Source organism: Lipophrys pholis (assembly GCF_963383615.2).
Source record: "Lipophrys pholis genome assembly, chromosome: 5".
In the NCBI taxonomy this organism is placed as follows: Eukaryota; Metazoa; Chordata; class Actinopteri; order Blenniiformes; family Blenniidae; genus Lipophrys; species Lipophrys pholis.
In genome coordinates, this window is record NC_137628.1 from 16,826,527 (window position 1) to 16,849,528 (window position 23,002).

Genomic DNA, 23,002 nt, shown 5'->3' on the forward strand with positions numbered 1-23,002 from the left:
CCAAGGCAGCAGGTCACTAAGTGGCCCTTGACCTTGCTGAGATGTGAGTGGAGGTTCAGACAGGATGAGTGTGCGGCTCTGGTAACAGAAGTCTGATTTGGAGGTGGTCCGAGGTGGAAAAAGCTTGTTAATTGAGATTCTCCATTGCTGACTTATGGCAGGTATTTTAGGCACTTCATGAAGTGTTTTCAGGATTGTTGAAACTGTTCTTCAGGCTACTTGGAGGTTTTGATCCCTTTAAGTTTTAGTGTTAGTTTACTGCTGGTGGATTTGTGTTTACTTAGATGATATTGTATGAGTTTCCTTCTTGTAATATATAGACTGAGTTTATTATCAGATGAAGACCTTTGACCGAACAGGCTGCAACTCATTTTCAAAGACTCTGTTTTAGTGTCAAATGGTCAAGAGAGATAAAAAGACAGACAAGAGTCACTTTAGTATCAAGGAAATAACAACATATATGTTTGAAGGAGATGAAGGTATGAGAAAGAAAGCAGGAGTGACGGACTCTATATGACTCACATATGGCTGTGGACGTCTGTTCTGTTCACTTGTTATTCTGACAGACTGAAAACATTAAAACTTGGAGGAAGCAAGAGCTGCAGAGACAGAGGGAGGAAAAGGAGGGAGGAGAGAGGGAGGGTTGAAAGAGGGGGACAGGGTGACTAAGTCAGGAGAAAAGGGGAAGTCTCCACACAGAAAAAAGGGAGGGAAGGAGAGGAGAGGAGAGGAGAGAAAAGCGAGAGGTTACATGTGGCTATTTGAGGTGGCCATTGAGTCATGGAGCGAGACAGAATAGCCGGTAAGTTGTGGCTTTTTATTTCAACTTATCTGATGTGTTAACTCAAGAAGTTTTTTTTTTCCTTTCTCTCTTTTATGTGAAGAGTGTGTGTTTGTGTCTTTGTTAGATTACAGAGGAAGGAGCTTCTTAGAAGTGTGGCAGCAGTCAGCGAGAAGCCACCCAGCCTGTGTTTGCTTTGCTTGGTCAGTTGTGGTGGGAGCAACTCCTTGGAGACCACTGTGTGTGTGTTTCTATGATTGCAATCCAGGGTCATCGCTCTGATCTGTTTCTCGTAGAAGATGTCTCGACTGCAAACCTCGGTGAAACACTTTCTCATTCATAAAGTGGACCGCCACAGGTACAGTGAGGTCACTGGGAAGCTCTCTGTTCCTCAGTGGCCTTCTATACATGCAGCTCAAGAATGAGTAAATCCCATGTGATATGTTGTGAAAGATGACTTTCCAGAATAAGAAAAAATAATGTAACCTTGCCATGCGAAATGGCTGCTTTGCTTTGATTGGCAACCTTGAATCCTGATTTACAGCCGACCCACATCCACAGCTACAATCCGTCAATAGAGTCAAATTTTCCTGCAGTTGTCACATGATTGGACTTTATGGCCGAGAGCTCCGGCAGTCAGATTAATTCTTACTGACACAGATGGTTTATTTTAAGTAAAAAGGTCTGGAAAGCAGACCTCATATGTCCACTAATATGATTTTGTTTTTGACAGGCAGCAGACTCTTGAGAAATATTTAGCATGCATCAGACTTCACATGCTGCTTGCATCTGCTGAGCTGGAGCTCGGTTTCTCTCCTAAGCTTTAGCCATGAGAACGTCTTGACGTCGATTGCGCTTGATCACCTTAATTAGTCCTTTTTTGGGGGGTTTTAATGGTGATTATTTAGTGTTAATTGAGATGAAGTACCGCTTCTGTTGAGGCCAGTGTGCGCCACGTCTGCTCTGGGAGGATAAAACTAATCCACCCATCTTAAAGGTATTAAACCTTGGCATCATGCTGAGCAACACTTTGCAAATTGCTCTTTAATTCAACTGTTAATAAAGTGGCTGAGCTCAGAGAGTCATATAACGCACACAGGCAGACTAACACGTCTCGTTTTATATCCACTTGGTGGCACTGTTGCAGTGTCATCATTTTGCTACCATTTCCCTACAGCTCTTTAAAAAGTTCCCCGTGGATAATTCACGTTTTGCAGATGAATGGATTTTCTTCTTTGATACTTTAATGGGAGCTGGAGGGGTTTAGTCAGGACTGACACCAAATTATGGGGTGTGATAGAGGACAGTGAAGTCCAGGGGTAAAGTGGCCAAGTTTTCTTTTTCCATCGTGAAAAAGGCATGACTTCAACTCTTGCTCCTCTTATTTGAGGAAGTCTTGGCACACAGCTACTTCCTGGTTTTCAACCTGAGCTGTTTGTTTGGAGCCGTTGTCTTGACAACGGCCACAGTCCCGACACCACATACCTCTCAGTATTTTCAGACTGCTGTTTTGATTGAGATAAGAACTGAGACTGTGGTGAATAATTGAGGAATTTTGCACTCTTTTTATTATGTAGACACATCTGGAACGCAACTGTCTGGATTCAGTCTCTCCTGTGTTCCTTTCTCTGTGTGGGATTATTCTAACATGTTCAACGCGACATGTGAACCAAGGCTGTCCTCTCCCGTATGGTCGTTGGGTTGCTAATTGGTAATGCACTGCCTTTTAAGATACAACAAAGGGAAAGGAAAACAAAAGAGTTTTGCTTGTAAAAAAGAGGAACAGTTGTGTCATGCTGCTTTATTTTCCTGCCAATTAAACAAGGGAGAAAAAAAAAAGTCTTGTCCGTTAGGATGACAGTAATTGTAGTATTTGTTTTGCCTGTTTAGTATCGGTCTGACAGCAGTTAATGCAGCAATTCGGGAGCTGAAGCGAGGGGATGACAAGCAGGAGGGTTGCACCCCTTCTTTGATTGTTTTTCCACGAACAAATGGATGCACTCCCATGGAGAAACAAGACAGTTAAAGTAATGTGTTAGTCAACATGGAGATTATATTTTTTGGGGTAATTTACATCACTCCCTCTTCCCTAAAGCCAGAAATGGCTCTAAAACTCAAATATCTTGTGTGACACAATGCTGTTGAATGCCAGCAAATTTAAATGTCCTGAAAGGTTCAAAGGCCTTTGGAGGTTAAATCAATCAGTTGCATTTTTCATATGTGTTACACAATAAGTCCCAATGAATCTGCGGGCTTTAGTGTTGATGTGCCGCGTATCCCTCAGCCAAGAACTCACGTGCACCTTGCCCCTCCTATATTTGGGAATCCAAACTCCGGGCTAAAGGAAATCAAGGAAATCACTCAGCTCGCCGTGTTCCATAAAAGGAGTGTACGGGATATCCTCTATGAGTGAACGCCTCACCGTTCTCCTCCCACCGGGCTGCCAATATCTCACCTTGTATTGTTTCTCAGATTATTACTTAGTTATGATAAATGAGGGAGCCATGAAACGGGCCAGTACAGGGAGTTAAGGAAGCTGACAGGGAAGCCCCACCTTCAGTCCTCCTGAGGGAGGACTTCTGACAGGTGATATTACTCAGCAGGATGGAAACGTGGGTCAATCCGAGGGTGACATAACAAAGACGGACAAATCCAGGGGATCACTTTCAAACAGCTGGACTACGTACGCTCATGGTCAACCATAAGTGCAAAGAGAACATAAGCAAGTGTCATGATATCACACAGGAAAGTGAAGGTGGCGTGTATTTTAGTCCGAGATTATTCAAAGTGTTTGTGATGCTGCACGCCCCACCTTAACACATGTGCATATAATGCCAAATGTTCAAACTGGATCAATATCAAAAACGTCAATCTTTTCTTTTTTATTGGATAAATGAACAATTGATAAACTTTTATTTAATGCTTAGAATTCTAAGACATAGACTCAATAGACTTAAAACCACTGCAGCATCATTGCTTGCAGCATGAAGTACCTACGCAGCTTATAAATCCATATAAACAGTTTAACCAAAGAGCTGTCATTTGAATAAAAAAAATGCACATGATGTGAGTAGTGACGTTGATTGAACACTATCAAGACAAACTATGAATGAACTCAGTTTGCTACAACTCTCTGCAACTCTTCATACCAGATATCCCTGACCCTGTTTTTGCATAATATATTGAAGAAGTTTATTCCCCAAACTGTCAAAAGTGCAATTGTGTCAAGCTGGCTGCATTTGAAGAGTGTAATTTACAGAACCACACGCATTATATCATTTAGAACCTCTGAAATCCGCTTTTAATAGGACAGTTGGATAGTTGTGAATTGATAGCATTCTTAAAAGGACCAAACAAACAGTTGAGCTAAATACTGAGATACAGATTGCTTCCATATTTTTTTTCCTGAATTTTTCAATGTATGGCTTTACATGTCATCCTTATGACGCCACACTTATCATAATAACATAAACAGTAATAATTTTCGCCCTTTTGATTTGGCCTCTCTTACTACCAGTACATTTCCAAATGGCATTTCATGAGATGGTACTGCTCAATAGTGTGTTGGCAATCTTGCACAGAAATCCATTGATCATTCAATTTTTCAATGAGTACCCTCCAAAGCAGGGGTGTCAAACTCAGATCCTCGTGGGCCGCAGCCCTGCACGTTTTGCATGTCTCCCAGCTCCAACACAGCTGATTGCAATGAGCAGCTCGTTATCTGGCTTTGTGCTGAATGTGGTGATGAACCATCAGGACATTCAGGGGAGGGAGACATTGAAAACGTGCAGGGCTGCGGCCCACGAGGATCTGAGTTTGACACCCCTGCTCCAAAGGATTGAATACAGGAAAATATGACATTTCATTTAAGGTGGACATGGACGTGTGCCTTTTCATTTATTGATTATTGATTTCTATATATTTTCTGCTTGTTTATGATGCACTTATTTCCTAAATGGTTAAACAAACCCCCCCCCCCCCCCCCCCCCCAAAAAAAAAACCCCTCAATAAACGAATTAGTGCATCATGTGGAATGTGTAACGTAGTAGAAATGATTGAATGACCATAAGCTACAAAAAGCCTTGCAAAGTTCCACAAAGACAAGTCTGCCATATGTTATCAAGTCTGATTCTCTCACTCATGGAATCAATACATTCCTTGAGAAACACCACATTTCTAAATGCATCGCACACAAGTGACAGTACAACAAGCTGACTTATGGCGTCATTCAGCAGAGGTTACTGATCTCGGTTAATCTTTAAAGTTCTGGACTGAAGGATTAAATAAACATACACACCACTGTCTTTTTTTCTGTCTCTGTTCTCCGTCCAGAAACACCTTGGTTTGTATTTAGTAATGAGACTGCACAGACTACAAATGCACAGTGTTATTCAGTATTGCCATCGACCCTTCAGGTGTTAGGGTTAGGGGCCACCAGGTGGGCTCGGCTTCTTATTAGTGCACCTTAGAATGACGCTTTTCATTCCGTTTTCCTAATCTACTTGAGGCCAGGCAATGTTTTGTGCATTGTCGCCTTCAATGAGGGCTAAACACTGGGTGTGATTTGTGATATCTGATGCCTGATAATGTCTCTTGATTATGTGGAAGTGGAAATAGCAGATTAGGATCTCATTGGAAGTCATTTCTGGCTCCAAAATGGAAGTAGTTACAAGCTGCTCACTCATGACCAGTCGGCAATTACTGTGATAACATCACTGTTGCATTGTTGGTGCAGTGGATTAATGGATAAGGAACTTTCTTGTGCATCCCAAAGGAACACAGAAGTGGTTAAACAAACACACAGGGAAGTTTACTATTTCAGCAGTTTGGGTTATTTTATCAACACCTTTTCAACAGTGTTTCTTTGTCACTGTGCAGATCAGTAAATATATTGGTCACAGCAGCTTCAGGGACAAGTTTCCTTGAAATCACTCAACTGCTTTGATTGGCTGGTTCGAACTGTCCACCGAGCTCAAATTCACACGTTCCCCCTGATAACACACACACACAGAGGAAATAAATCACTGGCTGATTGCCCTCGGGCTCCATAGTGTATGCCTGAAGTCAATTTTTCCAGTGAAGTCTTTTGGATTTCCATGTCACAGGCAAGCAGCTACTCCGGCGGTGACTGCACTTTAATTATCATGCCAGCTGGTTTGTAGAGGTTGTTTACTCAAAAGTCAAGCCTCTATATCCCCGCTCTAACTCTCCTCTTGCAACAGCTAAAACAGAGTGAGCCCTATTTGCGAAGCAGCCCCGCAATGTAGCGTAGCATCTTATCTGATCGCACGTTAACTCGGTTAAAGTGACTGTGTGATGTTACATTGCCCACTTTAGTTGCCGGCTGCCTAAAAGCCGAATGAGGAAATCAGACTTGAGAGCCTCTTTGGTTTAAAAAAGCATCTCAGGGGTTTGACAGCATTCGTTTGTCTACATGCATGCTTGTACGTGCATGTACGTATGAGTGTGTGGGGGGCAGGGGTAACACACTTAGACAGGGCATTAGGAAGGGGTGTGTGTGTGTGTGTGTGTGTGTGTGTGTGTGTGTGTGTGTTTCTAACTACAGGGAGGAGGCTCGGAGGGAGGAGGCTTTCCCTTCTCACTCACTGTGAAGTCTGAGTTCAGCAATATAGAAAAGTTAGTGGAAAGTCAGAGCCTGACTTGCTTCTGTAGGAGAAAATTGAGGCCTCAAACTCATTTCTCATCGGATCTATTTTTGATTTTGTTCAGGATTCAGCCACTTAAAAGCTGAAAGAAAGAGAGAGGCATTGTTTGAAGCTGCTTGCCTAGAAAAAAAAGAAAAAGAAAAGATGTCTGAATCTGGAGTAAACCCACATTTGGAGGGGATTATTTCTGATTTTGAAGGTTTGTATTCTATTTTTTGCATTTCTTGCACTTACTGCCTTCAAGCTGACAGTTTATTGTAGCAGTAACTACTGTCCAAAATATTTTGCCTGGAGACGGTTTTAATAACAACCAATACTTTTGTGTGAAGGTGCTTTTCGTGCAAATGCATATTGAGGCTTACATGTATTTTTATGAGCAGGCAAGCTGGTGTGTGTGTGTGTGTGTGTGTGTGTGTGTGTGTGTGTGTGTGTGTGTGTGTGTGTGTGTGTGTGTGTGTGTGTGTGTGTGTGTGTGTGTGTGTGTGTGTGTGTGTGTGTGTGTGTGTTTCTGCTTGCTACTCTGTTGAAAACAAGGTGGTGGGCATGTGTTATCCACGCCCCTGTAGCATTGTGTCTGTTATTGATTATACCCAGGTTACCTCGATAGTAGAAACAAACACACCACTGACACCACGCTATTGCAGCATCGGAAAGCCCTTGGCTGAAAACATTAAAATGCAGACAGTGGGAAACCTCCGCATAAGAACTAACATCTGTCTTCGCCCCTCATACAAAATTCACAACTGTGTCTCTTCTTTGTTTGTCAACGCTGTGTGCAACTGGCAGTAATTCCCTTTGTCCTCTTTTTACTCTGCCATTCTTGTCTCTTTTCCTTCCTCACGTTTTGTCCTTCCTGTTCCCCTCCAGCTGCTCTCTGGTGTTTACTGTCACGCAGTGTGTTAAGGAATATTCCTGCTCGTGTTCAAATGGTTCAGTTAATGATGTCATGGCTGTTCAGTTCCCCAGTTCACAATAATGGACATCACAATCAAACCACATCACCTTCATTTCGGCGTCTTCAAATCGATAGTGCTGTCCAATATGGACAGCTGGGGCCCTCGTAGGCTTAAATGTTTCATCGGTGTTCATCTGACATAATACAGTTTGGAGAACATTAAATGTTCTTTGTGATGTAGTTTTATCACTTTAAAATTTTAAATCTGTTTATTAGTGGTTGCATTCCACTCGTTCAATCACCATACTGTACATCAACATGAACAGAAAAAACATATTTTTTTGCTATTTGCTGCTAGAAATCAAATTTGAACAGATTAAATGTGAATATATTTGCACAACCGAACAGCCAACCCTAATTTCTTGTGAAAAACAAGGCATTACTGTAGTTAGGCAAAAAGCCTGCATTGGTTTGATTGTCTTAATAGTCCACGTTTGGCAACAAAAAAGATGGTTCATAAGCACATTTTCCTCTTTGAGCGTACAAGTTTTAGCAACAAAAAGCTAATTGACTCAGCCTCGTATTTAGTATGTTGTAGTTGTACAATCCAACATGAACTGGGTGCGATTTGTAACAAAATCAGTCAACAACAATTTGAGAATCAAATGAGTAATTCTGTATATTGGAACGAGCCTTTCTAGAACTGAATGCTTATTTAAAGATAAGGTCGAACACGGACTGTTTGACAGGTGTGACTGTTACAGGTTTCTTCTATGCCTGATCTATTTGATGATGACTATCACACATGGGCTAAAGCTCATTATTATCCATACATGCATGTATAATGTATAATGTGATGCTAAATATGCACAGTGCATGAGTTATGTTAATTGGAGTTATTTCACTCTCTAAATGTGGCAGGTGGCAACTCTGATTGGTTTCCATTTTAAAATACATCTGCTTTATGTGTTGTGTCCAGTCTACTGTTGGGTTGGGAATGAACAGCAAAACGTTTTTTTTACAGCAATAACAATGAAGGATTTCTAGGTTTTTGTACTTTTAAGGGAGACTGGAGTGATTGGATCGGGGATAGGCGACGCCACAGTGTGCCGATAGGTTGATCTGATTAATGGTCCAACTCTAACCTACTGATGATGTAGTAATAAGCATTATAGGAGAAGGAAGCAGATTTTGTCACACACTGCAGCAAGATTCATGTGTCCATTTTGAAACATGTGCTCAGTACATCCAAAAAGTCATATTCATGCTCCTTTCTTGCAAATACGACATTATATTGTCTGTCACATTAGGAAATGAAAGCTTTTTGACACCACTTCAGAGAGATTTTCTTCTCCATCCAGATACATTTTGAAGATATAAGACATGAAGCAGATGTGTTGGTCACATTTTTATCATATTTTATTCATATGCTTATATGAATTTTTTAAGTATGTCTATGAGTGCTCCATAGAGGTTTTAAAGTACTCAGCATACAGAAAACACGCGTTTATTTGAGGATTAAACTGAAATGTATGTTTTACTGGCATGTTTATTGAGGCAGATAATCAAAGATACATGAATACCTCATCTTTTTCAGAGGAAACAACCGTTCTGAGAGATACTCTGACACTCCACTGAGTAAAACCTCATCTTGTCCCAGATCATTATGATTTCCACTACACTGCAGCATTTCTGTAGTTGCCAACCTGAACTGAGCCAAGTTATTTGGACTGATTATATGCTTAAATGTCCCATTTAGCTGCTCCAGCATACCATGCAGCCATAGAAAAAGGTTAAAAGGAGGAGACGTTTGATAAAGCTTGCAGAGAAGCCAGTATATTAGCTGGTTTATATGTACTGTGTGTAAATAAATACAATGCATTCTTAATAGTTCTCCTAGGTCCTGTTTGTACTCTAGTATATGTATTGGAGCACTATTGGTATGTTAGTCACTGCCAAATATGTGTTAAGCCACTTCAAAGGAAAGATTTCTCATTGTATTTTCTAACCAGCACACCGCTTCACTGAACTTCTTGTTTTGTCCCTGACAAACCATCTGACAGACTCATGGAAATGGAGGTACGTGCATGCACAGTGGCTGCAGACAGAGCGTACAACTCGCCATCACTGCGCCTCTGTCAACAGTCTTCCTGAGAAAAGATGTTCCTTTTTTTTTAAAATGCTGAGACATGGATTCTAGTGTGTGTGATTCATACATTAAAAAGTGCTTGGTCTGAATAATGTCCTTTCTGCGTCGAGGCCACCAAGCTGAAATTAATCACATATTTATTCTTTGTGCATCCATCCACGTTGACAGCCGCCTCAGCTCGACACTCCTGTCTTCAGAAGGTGTCCAAACAATGTGAGTTTGAAGTGAAGCCGAATTGTTTGTGTGAAAAAAGAAGTAACCAGTGGATGGTCAAACTTTTAAGACTTTACTTTCAGTGGTTGATCAGACCAGCCGTTCAACTAAACTATCTTCCCAAAAAACTTCATATAAGGGTGAATTTGTGGCTTGGTTCTGATTGACGCTCAAAAGAATCATCATTTCCCAACATTTTATCCCACTACACCAAACACCTACAAGTACTCCTGGAAATCCATTTTGCTGGACATAGACTGTTTCCACAAGCAGTAGGGAGCCACTCAGTAAATCTGACGCAGTGAGCCATGCTGCTGCTGGTCAGCGTTAGAAAACCCGACACCGTCGGTGGGCAGCCGGAGGAAGTGTGTGTTTGACAGCGGAGCATTAAGGTTTTGTCTCACCAAGCAAAATCCCACCGTGTGAAATCCTATCGTCGGTTGTTTGGCCTTGTCTTGTCAGTTGGGAGGTTTGCTCTTGTTTTTCCTCGTCCGACCACATCTACTGGTATTCTACGGCTGCTGACATCAGACAAGAGTCCTCTGTGTATGAGATGGTTTTTAAATAACCAGTGTTTGACAGAGACTAACGGTCTTGATCACTTGACTTATTGCTTGAGGCTTGAATTACAAAACCCAATTTTGAGTTCAAGGTCATGTACAGTGGAATACATCCTTCATTAATTAGAATACTGGCAAAGTATCTTAACAATATCCAGCGTTTTCATATGCTATGTTAACCTCCAGCTCGACCTATGATTTATAAACTGGTCAACTTAATTATATAATTGAACATTTACGAGAGTCAGATTAAAGCTGACCCATCCTTAAACATGTTGGATCCTTTATTTACCCTGGTGTAAAAGACAAGAGACTTTTATTCAACATAGGTCTTTTTTGTCTTTTTTCAGTGAAAACGACAAGTGTTTTTTGATCTGACTGTGTTTTCAGTGTAAATTTGCCACCAACACACTTTTTTGTTGATGCAACCAGCAACATGATTCATCTCTAACACTGGAAGGCCTTTAGCAGTTCAGAGACGTGACCCAGTCGCTTTCCAAAAGCAGATCTACAGTATGCCACACATTTGTAAGAAGTGTTAAAGATCAATTATAGAAGCTTTAATGCAGACTTCAAATACATTATTGATTGTATTTATATGATTCCAGATCAGTTCTGTTTATTAGAAAAGCAGATAAGTGGGCATTACATTATGATGCCCCAACTATAGTCTACAACTTTATTATTTCAAACGTTGATTTAAGAAGTTACATTAGCTGTGCCAGAAAATCATAATTTATATAATATTTTTTTTTATTCTTTTACATGAGTGCTACATCATATACATAATGAGAACTAAAATGACTTTCTTGTTGACTTATTCCTTCTACACCAAGCAGACATTGCTGTGAATACTGAACCCTGCTGACTGTGTGTTCAAATAGGAAAACAAGAGTAAGGTGGACTTTAAGACTTGTTGGTAGATTTTTTTTTTTACACAAGGTTTCTTGACATCACACTCAATTCTTCATCATTTCATCTCAATTAAGTCAGTGGCTTTGTTTTTTGTCATTCTCCCCATTTCTTTCGGTTTAAAACGTTTTTGTGCTATAATGAAACTAACATCCAAACAAGGAATCCAGTTCTGATTTTAAAGTATTTGTCAGTCACTCCTAAAAACAGTATGATAATGTAATTAGAAGGTTTTTAGTTGAACAAAATACTACAACAGTCCCTTTTTGGAATTTTTTACTTATTGTATTGATTGGTTGACTTTGGATTGCCGTCCGTCTCACGTCGCAAGTGACATCTCTGTCTTGGCTTGTGTTGCCCTCTCCCTTTCCGCTTCTCTATCTCTTGGCTCTTCTTCTTTTCTCCCAGTCGATTCTGTTTATTTGCCCTCAAATCCCAGATTGTCCCGATATTAGTGCATCCCGGCTGGGATGATCCTGCATGCTTGTGTTCGCTGGTTTGGACTCGCCAGGAGATGTTAGTGATGACACATATGATAAAGAAGCAGCGTGGCCTAACACCTGGGCTGCATTAGGACAAATTTCTGCTCCATCAGCTGAAAACATCTTTGTGTATTAATGCCAGTAAACGTCAGCTATATTGTCAGCGCGGCGTTGTCTTCCCTCAGGACACACCGTGAGATCCTGCATGCTGGGCAGGGATAGGTAGTGGAGGGACGTGGGGAGGCTTCTGGCGGCTGTTAATGAAGTTCCTCTGAGCTCTGCTGGACCTTTCATTTCTATCTCATAGTCTGGGAATGCTGTTTCATTGGGAATGATACTCCTTCATCCATCTGTCAGTTCCACACAAATACCGGCCTCAGTGCCCCACCATACCGAACTTAAAATAATCATGCAAATAGTATCGCTTCTGCCCTGTTTTTTTTTTTTTTCTTCTATAGTGAAAGAAAGAGTTCCTACTGAACACACGAATAAGCTTAACACTTAAAGAAAAAAACATTGCCTCATCATTCAAATGAGAAAAAAAGTTTCCCTTTCTCTGTATTTCCAGACAAAATTAAAGCACAGAAAGATTCAGCCTCACTTCTGCTCTCAAATCATGTACCCTTGGCTGCGCTCTCTCTAAATACAGACAACCTGAGAGCAAAAGCTCTCAAATCCTTCGCTTTAGTCCCGTGCCTCCAGGCGTATAATCACAAAGCAGCCAAGTACTGAAATACTAATCTATGATCACTTAACAGGTCACTGGCAAAATATCTTGGTTCATCTCTCTTATTCTGCGAGTGTGGACCAGGATACGCTTCCAGCTTTTGTTCTCACATTCAGAGCCTCCAAATCTTAACTTGAAGACTACAGAAAGTGTCAGAAGCTGTTAGAGCACACGAGGTTTCCAAAGGTTTTGGCTCTTGCATTTCTCACTATGATAAAGGTTTTATCACATCCTCTCCGTTTCCTATTAAATCTGCCTGCCGATTTTGGCTGACTTTATTTTTTGGCCAGAGTTGAAAGCAACCGCAGCCTTGGCCTCATAAAACACGAGAGAGCAAAGCAGGGGTACGAAGGACACAGTTCATGTAAGTGCTGGTTTGCACATCACATACAAATTGCAGGTTTAACTGTTTTCTATGTATGTTTATTTCACGGAAATATATCTGTCAAACAAAATTATTTTTAAAGATGTGTGGTGCCTGACTGGGTAATAAACTGTTTTCTCATCAGAGCTTGAGAACAGAAAATAATTGTGAGAAAAAGAAAACTCTTAAATTGTTTCAAAGTGGTTGTTCACTTGGTTTTTAACAATTTGTTGTTGTTGTTTTTTTTCCCTACATTTTAACCTTTTGTGAGGTTTTCAGAGGATCTGCTACGCTTCTCACACATAATACAGAATGTTTAAAACTAACTAACATGTGCGCATGGAGAACATGCAAACCTCACACAGAAAGGTTTCCAACCCACCCAATGATCGAACTATGTAACAAGAAATTATTTATAACAGGCAACTGCATGGTATGAAGTTACGTGTTAGACTCTTTTTGTTCATGAGACACTAACACAAATGTGACTCTACAAAGCACCTCTTACATTTCTGTTAAATCAAGAGCTGCAAACAAGATGCCATCTATCAATAATGGTACTTGTGATTTTAACTGCTTTAATGAGCAACAACTGATGCTATCAGAAACAAGTCAGAGACTGCTGCTGTGTGCTATAAGCTCATCGACATTCCTTGCAGCATTTATGAAGTTCTTTCAAGCTGTGACGATACGAAATATTACATGTAAGCATGCCGGAAGATCTGACTAACACAATTCAACAGGGGCTCAAAAATGCTACATCAGATGAATTTCTTCAAAAGGTGAAGGGAAATGTCCTTGGTGTGTCTGACTAACACAAAAAGGCAACAAGAAGAGGGCAAATTTGATCAAATATACTGGAAACAGGCATCTTCTCAGAGTAAATTCGATTAGCCAAGCAGGCTTTCGCGTGTGTTTGTGGGAGGAGACGGCTTTGATCTGATTGTGTTGAGCTCCACATCCCCTAACGGGCTTTTGGCTTGACTCTGGGACTCCGGGGGGCTCGGGGCATGGTCTTGCTGCTTGCAAACACGGGCACATGTGGGGGACACCACAAGCCATAAAGAGATCAAATAATCAGCACTGTGTCCTCCGCTGAGGGAAACTAGAGATGGTCTTCAGGGTATGCGTGAGCAGACTAGTCTAACTAGGGTGTCATTATGATGCCAGCTCCTGGCCACTGGCTTGGCATAGCAACTCTGCGATGAGAGTCAAATTCATCTTGACTTTCAGCCAGTGCACTCATCCCAGAGGGGGGGGTCCCAACCCTCAACATCTCCATGTTGGACACTGCAGCTATTACGCCACGTAACAACTAACCTTAAGGAACGATGAGCCTCCGTCTATGTGCTGACGCTGAGTGTTTCCACCCCGGTGCTTGGCGCTGTGTCATTTGTTTTGGGGGGGGGGGGGGGGGGGGGGTCGCGTGCTTTGTTACATGTCGTGAAAAGCTTCGACCTTAAAAGTTTGTTGCAGCGCACCACACACATAGTATTTAGACTGTGATAAAAAACAATGCATTAATAAACCTAAATATGTCGTGCTAAAGAAATGGGATGGGTAAGGCTTAACTGCTGAGTTCTTTCCTCTCTTTCTCTACTTTGAAACCATTGATAGTTTTATTTACAAAAACAATTAACTTTTTTATACTGCTCAATTGATTGGTGTGACCTTTTAATAAATTCTTTATGGTATTGTTCCCACCTCCTATAAAACGCGATGTTGACCCATTAACTATGAACTTTTTTTGGTGAACAAATTATAAAAGCAAGTCAATGTGCTTTCAATATATTGTGCTATTTTCTGCTTTGGTGGAAAGTGTCTCAGCACATTTAAAGAGGATGAGTAATGCTACAGCATTGCTGCACATTTGTGGCCCAGATTGACGTGTTTCCTTTCCTACTCTATCAATTAGAGCCAAACTCCTCACTTTTACTGTGAATCGGGGTTAACGTGCCAATTGAAATGCTGACATCTCTTTTACTTCAATCTTTTGCATTGAAGCACTTTTTCATTGTAATTTAGTTGATTGATTATCAATACTAATGCAGAATACTGACGGTCACATGATCTGTTGTGATGTCAAACTGTTCAAATTGAATCGACTCTTATTGAAAAGGTGTGAGCTCATGTTTCGATATTTGATACTTTTCAAATACAGTAGCTATATTTAGAAGTATATTATTATAATTATATTTAAATGAGGATTACTATGTCCTACCTGGTTGTGTGTTTTGCATGTATTTGTGCTCATAAACATGTGTCAACATCATTTTTTATATATAACTGGAATCTACATTGTACTAAAATATAACTATTTATTGGTTGCTAATCTGTAATTAGATGTTTGAAGTATCACTGATATGTCCTCTCTGCTCTCCTCCTGCAGCCCTGAAGAGGTCCTTTGAGGTGGAGGATGTCGACACTTCATCGCACTCTTCACCCGGCTCCCGTCGGCAAACCAACTCCCCTCATCGCAATGCCATGTCCCCCACCAGCATCTACTACCGCGACCTGGGCACCGCGGCCCAGGCCACCAACAACAACAACCTCAACTACACCCAGCCCCGCTCCATCATGGGCGGCGGAGGCTCCAAGACTCCTGAGCCGGTGTCGCGGCGCTCTGAACTGTCCATCGACATCTCTTCTTCCAGCAAGCAGGTGGACAACATCACCAGCCCCGCCTCCATGCGCTTCGTGAGCAACAGCGCCCTGAAACGCCCCGAAGTCCTGGGGCACTCCAGAACCCCCGAGATGAGCCACAAGAGGGAGGTCACTTTCGCCAAGACTCCGACTGACTCCCCCGTGATTCGCCGCAACGAGGGAAACGTCAACAACAACGGGACCAGCCGAGCCCCGGAGCAAAACCACGCCCGCAAGTTTGAGCCCCCGAGTCCTGGGGATATCCGTAAACCCGAAATCACCATATCCAGAGCTCCTCCGGAAAATAACGGCCACCACCCAGCAGTGCACCACCCACACCACCCCAACCCTCACCACAACACCATCGTCACCACCTTCCGCTGCGCTTCGCCCAGCCATGGACGCAAATCTCCCAACCCTGACAGTAAGGCTGCTTTAAAACACACATTTATGTTCCCTTCAGTCATGTCTTGAAACTGACCAACATCTTCTCATTGAAAACAATCGAAAACACATTGTCGTGGGGTTCATTTGGTTATTACAGTAAAAGTAATTTATTTTTTTGCATCACAATTATAGAAGATGCCAAAAATGAGCAAAAACAAATTGTACATTTCACATTAGTTCTTCCACAATTTTCAAAACTCTGCACTCAGATTTTTGACAAACCGGGTATCAAACAATAAATCGAATATACTCTAGTACTACAATGAGTACACTCTCACTTGTCCCACTAAACACAGGAGTCTAATTCAGCACCAGACTATAAAGCTGGTCTGGAGGTTCAATAATTAAGCGCACTCATGCTCTCGTGAGCAATCTTACACAATAAAAATGGACAAATCTGCCACACAGTCACCAGGTACCAAACAGAGGCAATAAAGTAATCTTTACTCTTGTCGGCAACGAAAATAATTGATGAAAAACAACATTTTAAGTGCAGTACAAATGCACTGTTAACGAGTCTTACTTAGATTGTTGTGTTTGGCATTAACGTGACGGACTTTCCTGCTGAATGAGAATTTTCTCATTTGATTAAGTGTGTTATTTATTTGATGAATGGGGAGCACATTCATCACGAAATGGTGAAAATAGTTTTCCACTTTGCCTGGGTAGCTCTCTTTTCTTCGTACCGTTTAACTCCTTCCTGCAGCTTGATTCTGTGGAGCTGTTTTTTTTTTTCTCCGTGCTGGTTGCATGCTGTTTCACAAAGTAATTGAATTGAACAATTTTCCCATTTATTTTTGTTGCTTATTACATGCTTTTTTCAGCCAACAGCTGCCTTGGTTCAGTCATTTAATACACCACCTTATGTAAGTACTTTTGCTGTTGTTCACCAAGTTGTCTTGGAAATGTCATAAAATGAGGGCGAGAAACTTTCTGAAGCCCAAATAAAAGTAAATTACTTTTTCTATATGACGAAGCGGTAACTTTTCATTCTCTGATGTGCCTTCATAATACAATCTTAAAGGACAAAAACAATTCTACAGTTAAAATTTGCACTGTGAATGTCCCGATGCGTCATCTCCACATACGTTCTCCAAAGCAGCCTGAATATCACATCTCTCCTAAGAAAAATAGGGGAAAAAAAGAGAAACAGAAGCAGCTTGTTGCTTTAATCGGATGTCTGTATATCTGTCAGTAATACAAGTCAGCGTGTCCTTGGAGTGTGTAGGAACAGACGGTCGGCCAGTATTTGTGGTAATCCATGTCTCTTCCTAATGCTGGATTGGAGTCTCGTGGTTTGATGTGATGAGTAGTGAACTTCTTCAGCACCAAAAAGAGGAGCATGGAAGTCAAACTGTAAGTAGTGTTGCGTTTGTTTTAAATCTACAACAATGAGTGGTATGATTCGATCTCATGTTCGACAGCTTGATAGGTGTTTTTAGGTGTTTTTATGTTTTATGCTAAGTGTAAAAGAAACAGTGCTCCACTGATTAATAATGTGATTACTTAAGTTTTCCTTTCATGGGGTATAGGCATAGTTGTGGTCTTCTTTTACAGCTACACTGCCAGATTCTTCTCTGTTTGGTAGAATTGAAGTATAATGAATTTGTTCAGCTTCACTGAATAGCAATCTCACATTTTGACAGCGTATATTTTACATTTTTCCTATTATCAGATGGTATGTATTGATTCTGGATTCAAATAGGTCTGAAAATAACAACAGGGTTTCAGTGACCTTTGGAGCAAGTTATTAATTCAAGGAACAAGATCAACTTATAATTGTATATGGCAGACTCATTTATGAATGAATATCTTATGAAGCAGTTTTCACAGTTATCAGGAAAACACAGGAAACCTTGACAAGATGAGTCTAACAGATAATTCGGGTTCAACCCTATCATCACATGTTTTCACCATGATGGATAAATTGTTATACAAAAGCATGTACAGTATTATGGCCAAAAAACTAAAATGCTAAATGAATTGAGTATTTATTCAATTCAATCCAATCCAATGGTCCTACACTGATTTCTAATGACATTTAAAATCTGACTGTACCAAGCTAAAGTGACACCAGATAGTTAAAATGCAAAATAGATTAATCATATTTCCTAGACAGATGGCCGTTGAATAAAAACAGTCTCTGACCCTGGATGTGTTTGTTTTCATTGATCAACACATCAAACAGGTGATGGCCTGAGGAGACTCCTATGATGCTACTGGCTCTTTGGAGATAGCGTGTTTGTTGCAGTATCCTCCAGTGCTGGCAGCAGGCAGCCAATTATTTTCTCTGCTACTTTCACTCCTCTCTGCAGCAACTTTATTTGTGTGCTAGCGAACAGCCTATACACCACGCTGAGGGGGAGTCGGTGAGGACGGAGTCAATATCTGCAGCCTCCTCTCTACGCTCAACTCTCGGAAAGTGGAGTTTCTGCTTTCTTCGCTGTGACCCAGAGGGTTGCTGACCAGGAGAAACTCTCACTCAGAAGAATTTGACGGACTGAGATTGAGGCTTGTTCTGACTCACACTTCTTCCTGTAGTCCAGTCTGGGTTCTTTTGTTTTGGCGGTGTTTAAAACCAAATTAAGACTTGATTCATGTATGTAATTATGCAGCGACGAACTCAAAAAAGGTATTGAAAACCTGTTGTGTTAGCTGTATTATTTTCTGTAGATTTTGGCGATTTGATGTCACATGGCCCCGGTTTAGTACAAGCTTTTAGAAGAAATCCTGCCCTTTATCATTTGCTCGATTTGTTGTCAGATTTTGAACAAAGTCCCAGTGTCTGCGCCTGTGTGCCTGTGCTGCAGTATGTTATGTCATACCTATGGTGTTTTTACTACGTATGATCATAAATCTCCTCACTGTGTCTGCCCTGGGAGTTTTACACGGTTTTCCTCAACATTATGGGGGTTGAAGCCACTTATTTGTCCACCGGGACAGAGGCCCTAATAGGGGTTTAAATGAAGGGTGACCTGCCTGGAGGGCCCAGCGGCAGAGAGTGGGCCCACCCTGCTCTGCTCTAACTCATTGCTCGGAGGAATTGTAGCAAAAAGACATCACAGCAGCAGCAGAAAGACTTCAACCCTTGCTGTCATATTTTATAACATTACAGTAATGTACCTGCTCTTTAAGCTCAAGGTATAATCAAACCATGGCATGTTTGGCTGGCTTCGTCCATTTATTGATGCATTTAGACCATTTTCTATAAGAACGTAAGCCCAAAGCACTCCCAGCTAGGATCTTTATTGCAATATTATGTTTCCATATGGCCACTTATTGTGTTTTAAAGCCCAAAACAATAGCTGCCTCTAAACCTGATGTTTCAATATTTGTGTGCTTGTGTCTCCTTTGTATCTGCTTGGCTGCAGCTCCCTCACGTTGCTTCTTGTGTACGTGGGAGGGAGAGTTGTGTACGTGTTGGTCTGGGTCCTAGTGGGTTAAATAAGAGCACTTTCCTGCCGATTGAGTTTTTCCAAAAGGAAATGGCATCACACATCATCTGTGTGCGCACAAACACACGCCGAGCTCGCCGGGCTTCCTTCCTTGTTCTGTCAGTGTGATTGTTTCCCTTTCGGCGTGACCTCACAGTGCAGCGCCTCCTCTCTCAGGGGTCATGTGATGTGAGCTCGTCAGCTTCCTCACCAATAACCCCCTGTTACTTTGATCTGAGCATCACAGAGAGCGAGATACGCCAGGATGTTTGTGGAAAAGGTCAGCGAGAAAAGAACTGTGGCCACACATCAATGTAGGCTGAACTACAATGGTTAGCACATCACTACTGAGCAAATACGTCCAATAAAGGAAAATGTAGTTATTGAAGATCACATAATTACTCACGCTTTATTTATGCAGCACCAAGTCATGCGTTTATCATCAGGAAACTATATCGTAAACTGATGCAAGCATCATAGAGAGTACGCCAAGTAGTTTCCCAACAATCGGCCACAACATTATGACCCAGACAAGCTACTGTCGCTCAAACAGATGCAAAAGTTAACACTCGTTCTAATTAAAAAGGATCCAACTGTGGAATACATCACAGTTTCTTGTATACTCAGGCAGGTGGTCATAATGTACAGCTTTTTTGATGTATTGGATCCTGTGAAAATCCTTCATTTTAAACTGATGTCAGTGTTCATTGTGAGGATAGATGTGTGAAGCTGAGGAACATATAAATTATTGTAATTGTTATAAGTCATTTTAATTTCATATAAATCTCAATATGTCTGGAAATATCATTTGGGTCATGTAGTTAAACTGTGATATACAGTACAGGAGTTTCAAGGGGCATATTAAGGTATCAGTGTTATGGCTTCAAACTGCTGCTGCACTGAAGGCTGTAGCACCTTTGAGAAAAATGACATGAAAAGCTCACCATCACTTTAGCGTAGAGACAGTAGCATCATTCGGATTGGTATCTGGTCCTTCCCTGCGTGTGCAGCCAGGACGGGTACATTATCTTGACAGACAGGCCTGCTGCTCATCAACCCATCAAAGACTACAGAATAAGACTCGATCAAACATCTCCACACAGGAAAGCTCAGACCACCTGTAGTGAGGAAAAGCACATTTCTTATCATTTTTCAGACATTTTCATGTTGAAACATTGCAGCAGAAGGATAATGATTTTAAAAAAAATGTCTTAATACTGAATAGAGGGCGAAGTGATTAGGTTTGCGTTCTTTTGATTGTGATAGCTTGAAGATTGGAATGAAAAGGTTCCCTTGAAGCGGTTGAATGGAATGTGCGCTTTACAGAAACCTGACATTGAAGAGGTCAAGAGACAGTTTGTTTGGGTACAAATAGTGTTGTTATCACTGGGATGAAGAGAATGGGGGGGTTATCATTGGAGTCATACCCTTTAACCTCTTTTATTAACTCCTTTAGGGCATTTTTGTGAGAGAAAAATTACACTGCGAACATCAGAAAGGGAATTGTATTTTCTTTATCGGTTTGATTACTGTTACCTCAATCAAAACATGAATTAGAGAGGGAAATTATAGCCAAGTTATAGCTGCTTGTTTCTGAGTGGTTCTTCCATATTGTGCCTTATCTTCCCATTGTGTTGGCAAAGAAAACAGAAGGATTTATCCTCAATGCGCAGCTTTATACTGGATTGCAATATGCTCTATTATTGCCTAAGTAAACACATTAAATTGCACCACATTTGTTTTCATAATTGAGGTGTAGTCATGATGTAGAAAAGATCAAATAAAGCCATTTGTCTTTATCTGGGCTGACCTTATGAACGTCGAGGAGAGAGGCTCGCAGAGGGCGGAGGGGGAGTTCTCTCCGCCTGTCCATAGGTCAAAATAGGGCAGTCTCACACACACACACACACACACACACACACACGCACACACACACGCACACTTTCTTCATTTCAGTCTTCAGTCTTGTTTTTCGCTCATCAGCACACCTACACATGCTCGCGGCGTATAAACCCTCAGGCAGCAAGGAATATCCGAGGTCAATCCTTTCCCAGTGTAATTACTCTGGACTGATCCCAGACCATTACTCAGTGTGACCTGTCGGCTAATTACCTCGAGTAACGAGGGGGGGGCGAGAGCAAGAGAGACAGATTTTGCTTAAGTGTGTATAAAAACCAGTGAATAAAAACCATTACTTAGCTGAGAACAAAAATAAAGTGCTGGGTTTCAAACGGGTGTTAATAGAGTCTGAACAATTGCGGATGCTTTTTATTACATTCATTAGCAATTTCACTCAATGCCCTGTGTGACATGCCTCATGTTTCTGATATATTAGAACCCCTTTCAAGCTACCAACACAGGTGTGTTTCCCTCGTCCTAAGACTGAATGTAAGAGGAATTTAAACTGTGACATTTGCCTTTGGGAAATGTCTCCTAACACTCGGGCCTGTATGTCATCACTCTTGAATGTCATCATTTGTGAATGCCATCACTTGTAAATGATAAAGCCCCAAGTGCTCCAACTGAAAGACTTAAGTTGGAATGAAACGAATTGGCTCATATATGCAATATTTCTTTCTCCAGATTTAACCAAACTTTTGATAAAGACACAACTAATCAGGCAATGTTGTTGGATTAAGGTTGGACATGTTTCTTTCTGGCTTGAAGTAAATTTGCTCAAATAATTATTCAGTAAAGTTTGCAAGTGAAATTAGGCCTTTCAATAATACTCATGCACTGAACCGCAAATTGTCCCCATCTGCGTCTTTGACTGAGCTGACAAATAATGTCCTGTTTGCTCACTTTAAGTCAGTAAGCCTCTTGTCTATTACGTCTGTCTTTCAAAGTTCAGAAATGTCCTGCAGTGATAACAGCGACAAGTGTCACTTCACATTATCTTGACTATGACTTTCACTCTGGCTGTACTTCCCTCAGCAGCCACCAGGAGGCAGTGTGTGATAGGTGAATACAGTCATAGTTATTCACTGACTCTTGCACGCAGGTAAACTGACTTCATCCCCTCGCTTTTTTTTTTCTTCTTTTTCTTTTTAATATTTTAGCTATTTACATAAGTGAACGAAGTTGATGCATGTTATTCTTAGTATCCACGTGCTTCCTCCGAAGGCTGGTCCTTGATAAAGGGCTCTGAGGTTGGAAAGTTGGACCACACATGAGTAACTCCTGCACAAATGCATTAGCACAGGCATGTCAGGCCTTTCTGTTTCTACCAGACGAAAGTTTTTCAACATTAAAATTGATCACTTGTACAGCCACTTATTAAACGCTCGGCTCTTTGAACTGTACAGATACTAGCAAGACTTGGCATAAACTGCTTTATGGTTTGTAATGAACATCTCATTCAAGGAGGAAGAGGGAGAGGCTGACGAATGGGAAAGGGACAGGCCTTTCTGCCCCGACCCCAGAAAAATACACACACACACACACACACACACACACACACACACACACACACACACACACACACACACACACACACACACACACACACACACACACACACACACACACACACACACACACACACACACACACACACACAAACAGTTCCCCTCTCCCCCAGATAAGGGTTTCGGAAGTTGAAGTTTACACTGAGCATCTGGGGGAAGTCAAGGGTTAAAGAAGTTTCCCACCACTGCAGAAAGACCTTTGTCCATTTCAGTCATTACGCCAAATCCCACCACAGTTGTAAACACCCCTTCTTCATTCAGT

At 41.3% G+C, this 23,002-nt stretch overlaps 1 protein-coding gene across 3 annotated transcripts in view; it reads left to right on the forward strand.

Moving 5' to 3' along the window:
* Window positions 1–693: 693 nt before the first annotated feature.
* Window positions 694–23,002, forward strand: part of septin9b (septin 9b) — a 57,465-nt gene continuing 35,156 nt past the window's right edge. Inside the window, exons 1-2 of one of the 3 annotated variants that reach the window (XM_080463780.1) lie at window positions 694–802; window positions 15,139–15,816. In XM_080463780.1, coding sequence (XP_080319906.1) covers window positions 781–802; window positions 15,139–15,816 — 700 coding nt within the window. In that variant the 5' untranslated portion in view covers window positions 694–780. Of the gene's footprint in view, window positions 803–1,100; window positions 1,140–6,386; window positions 6,647–15,138; window positions 15,817–23,002 lie in introns of those variants that run through there. The other 2 variants (XM_080463781.1, XM_080463779.1) reach the window with 2 other exon arrangements.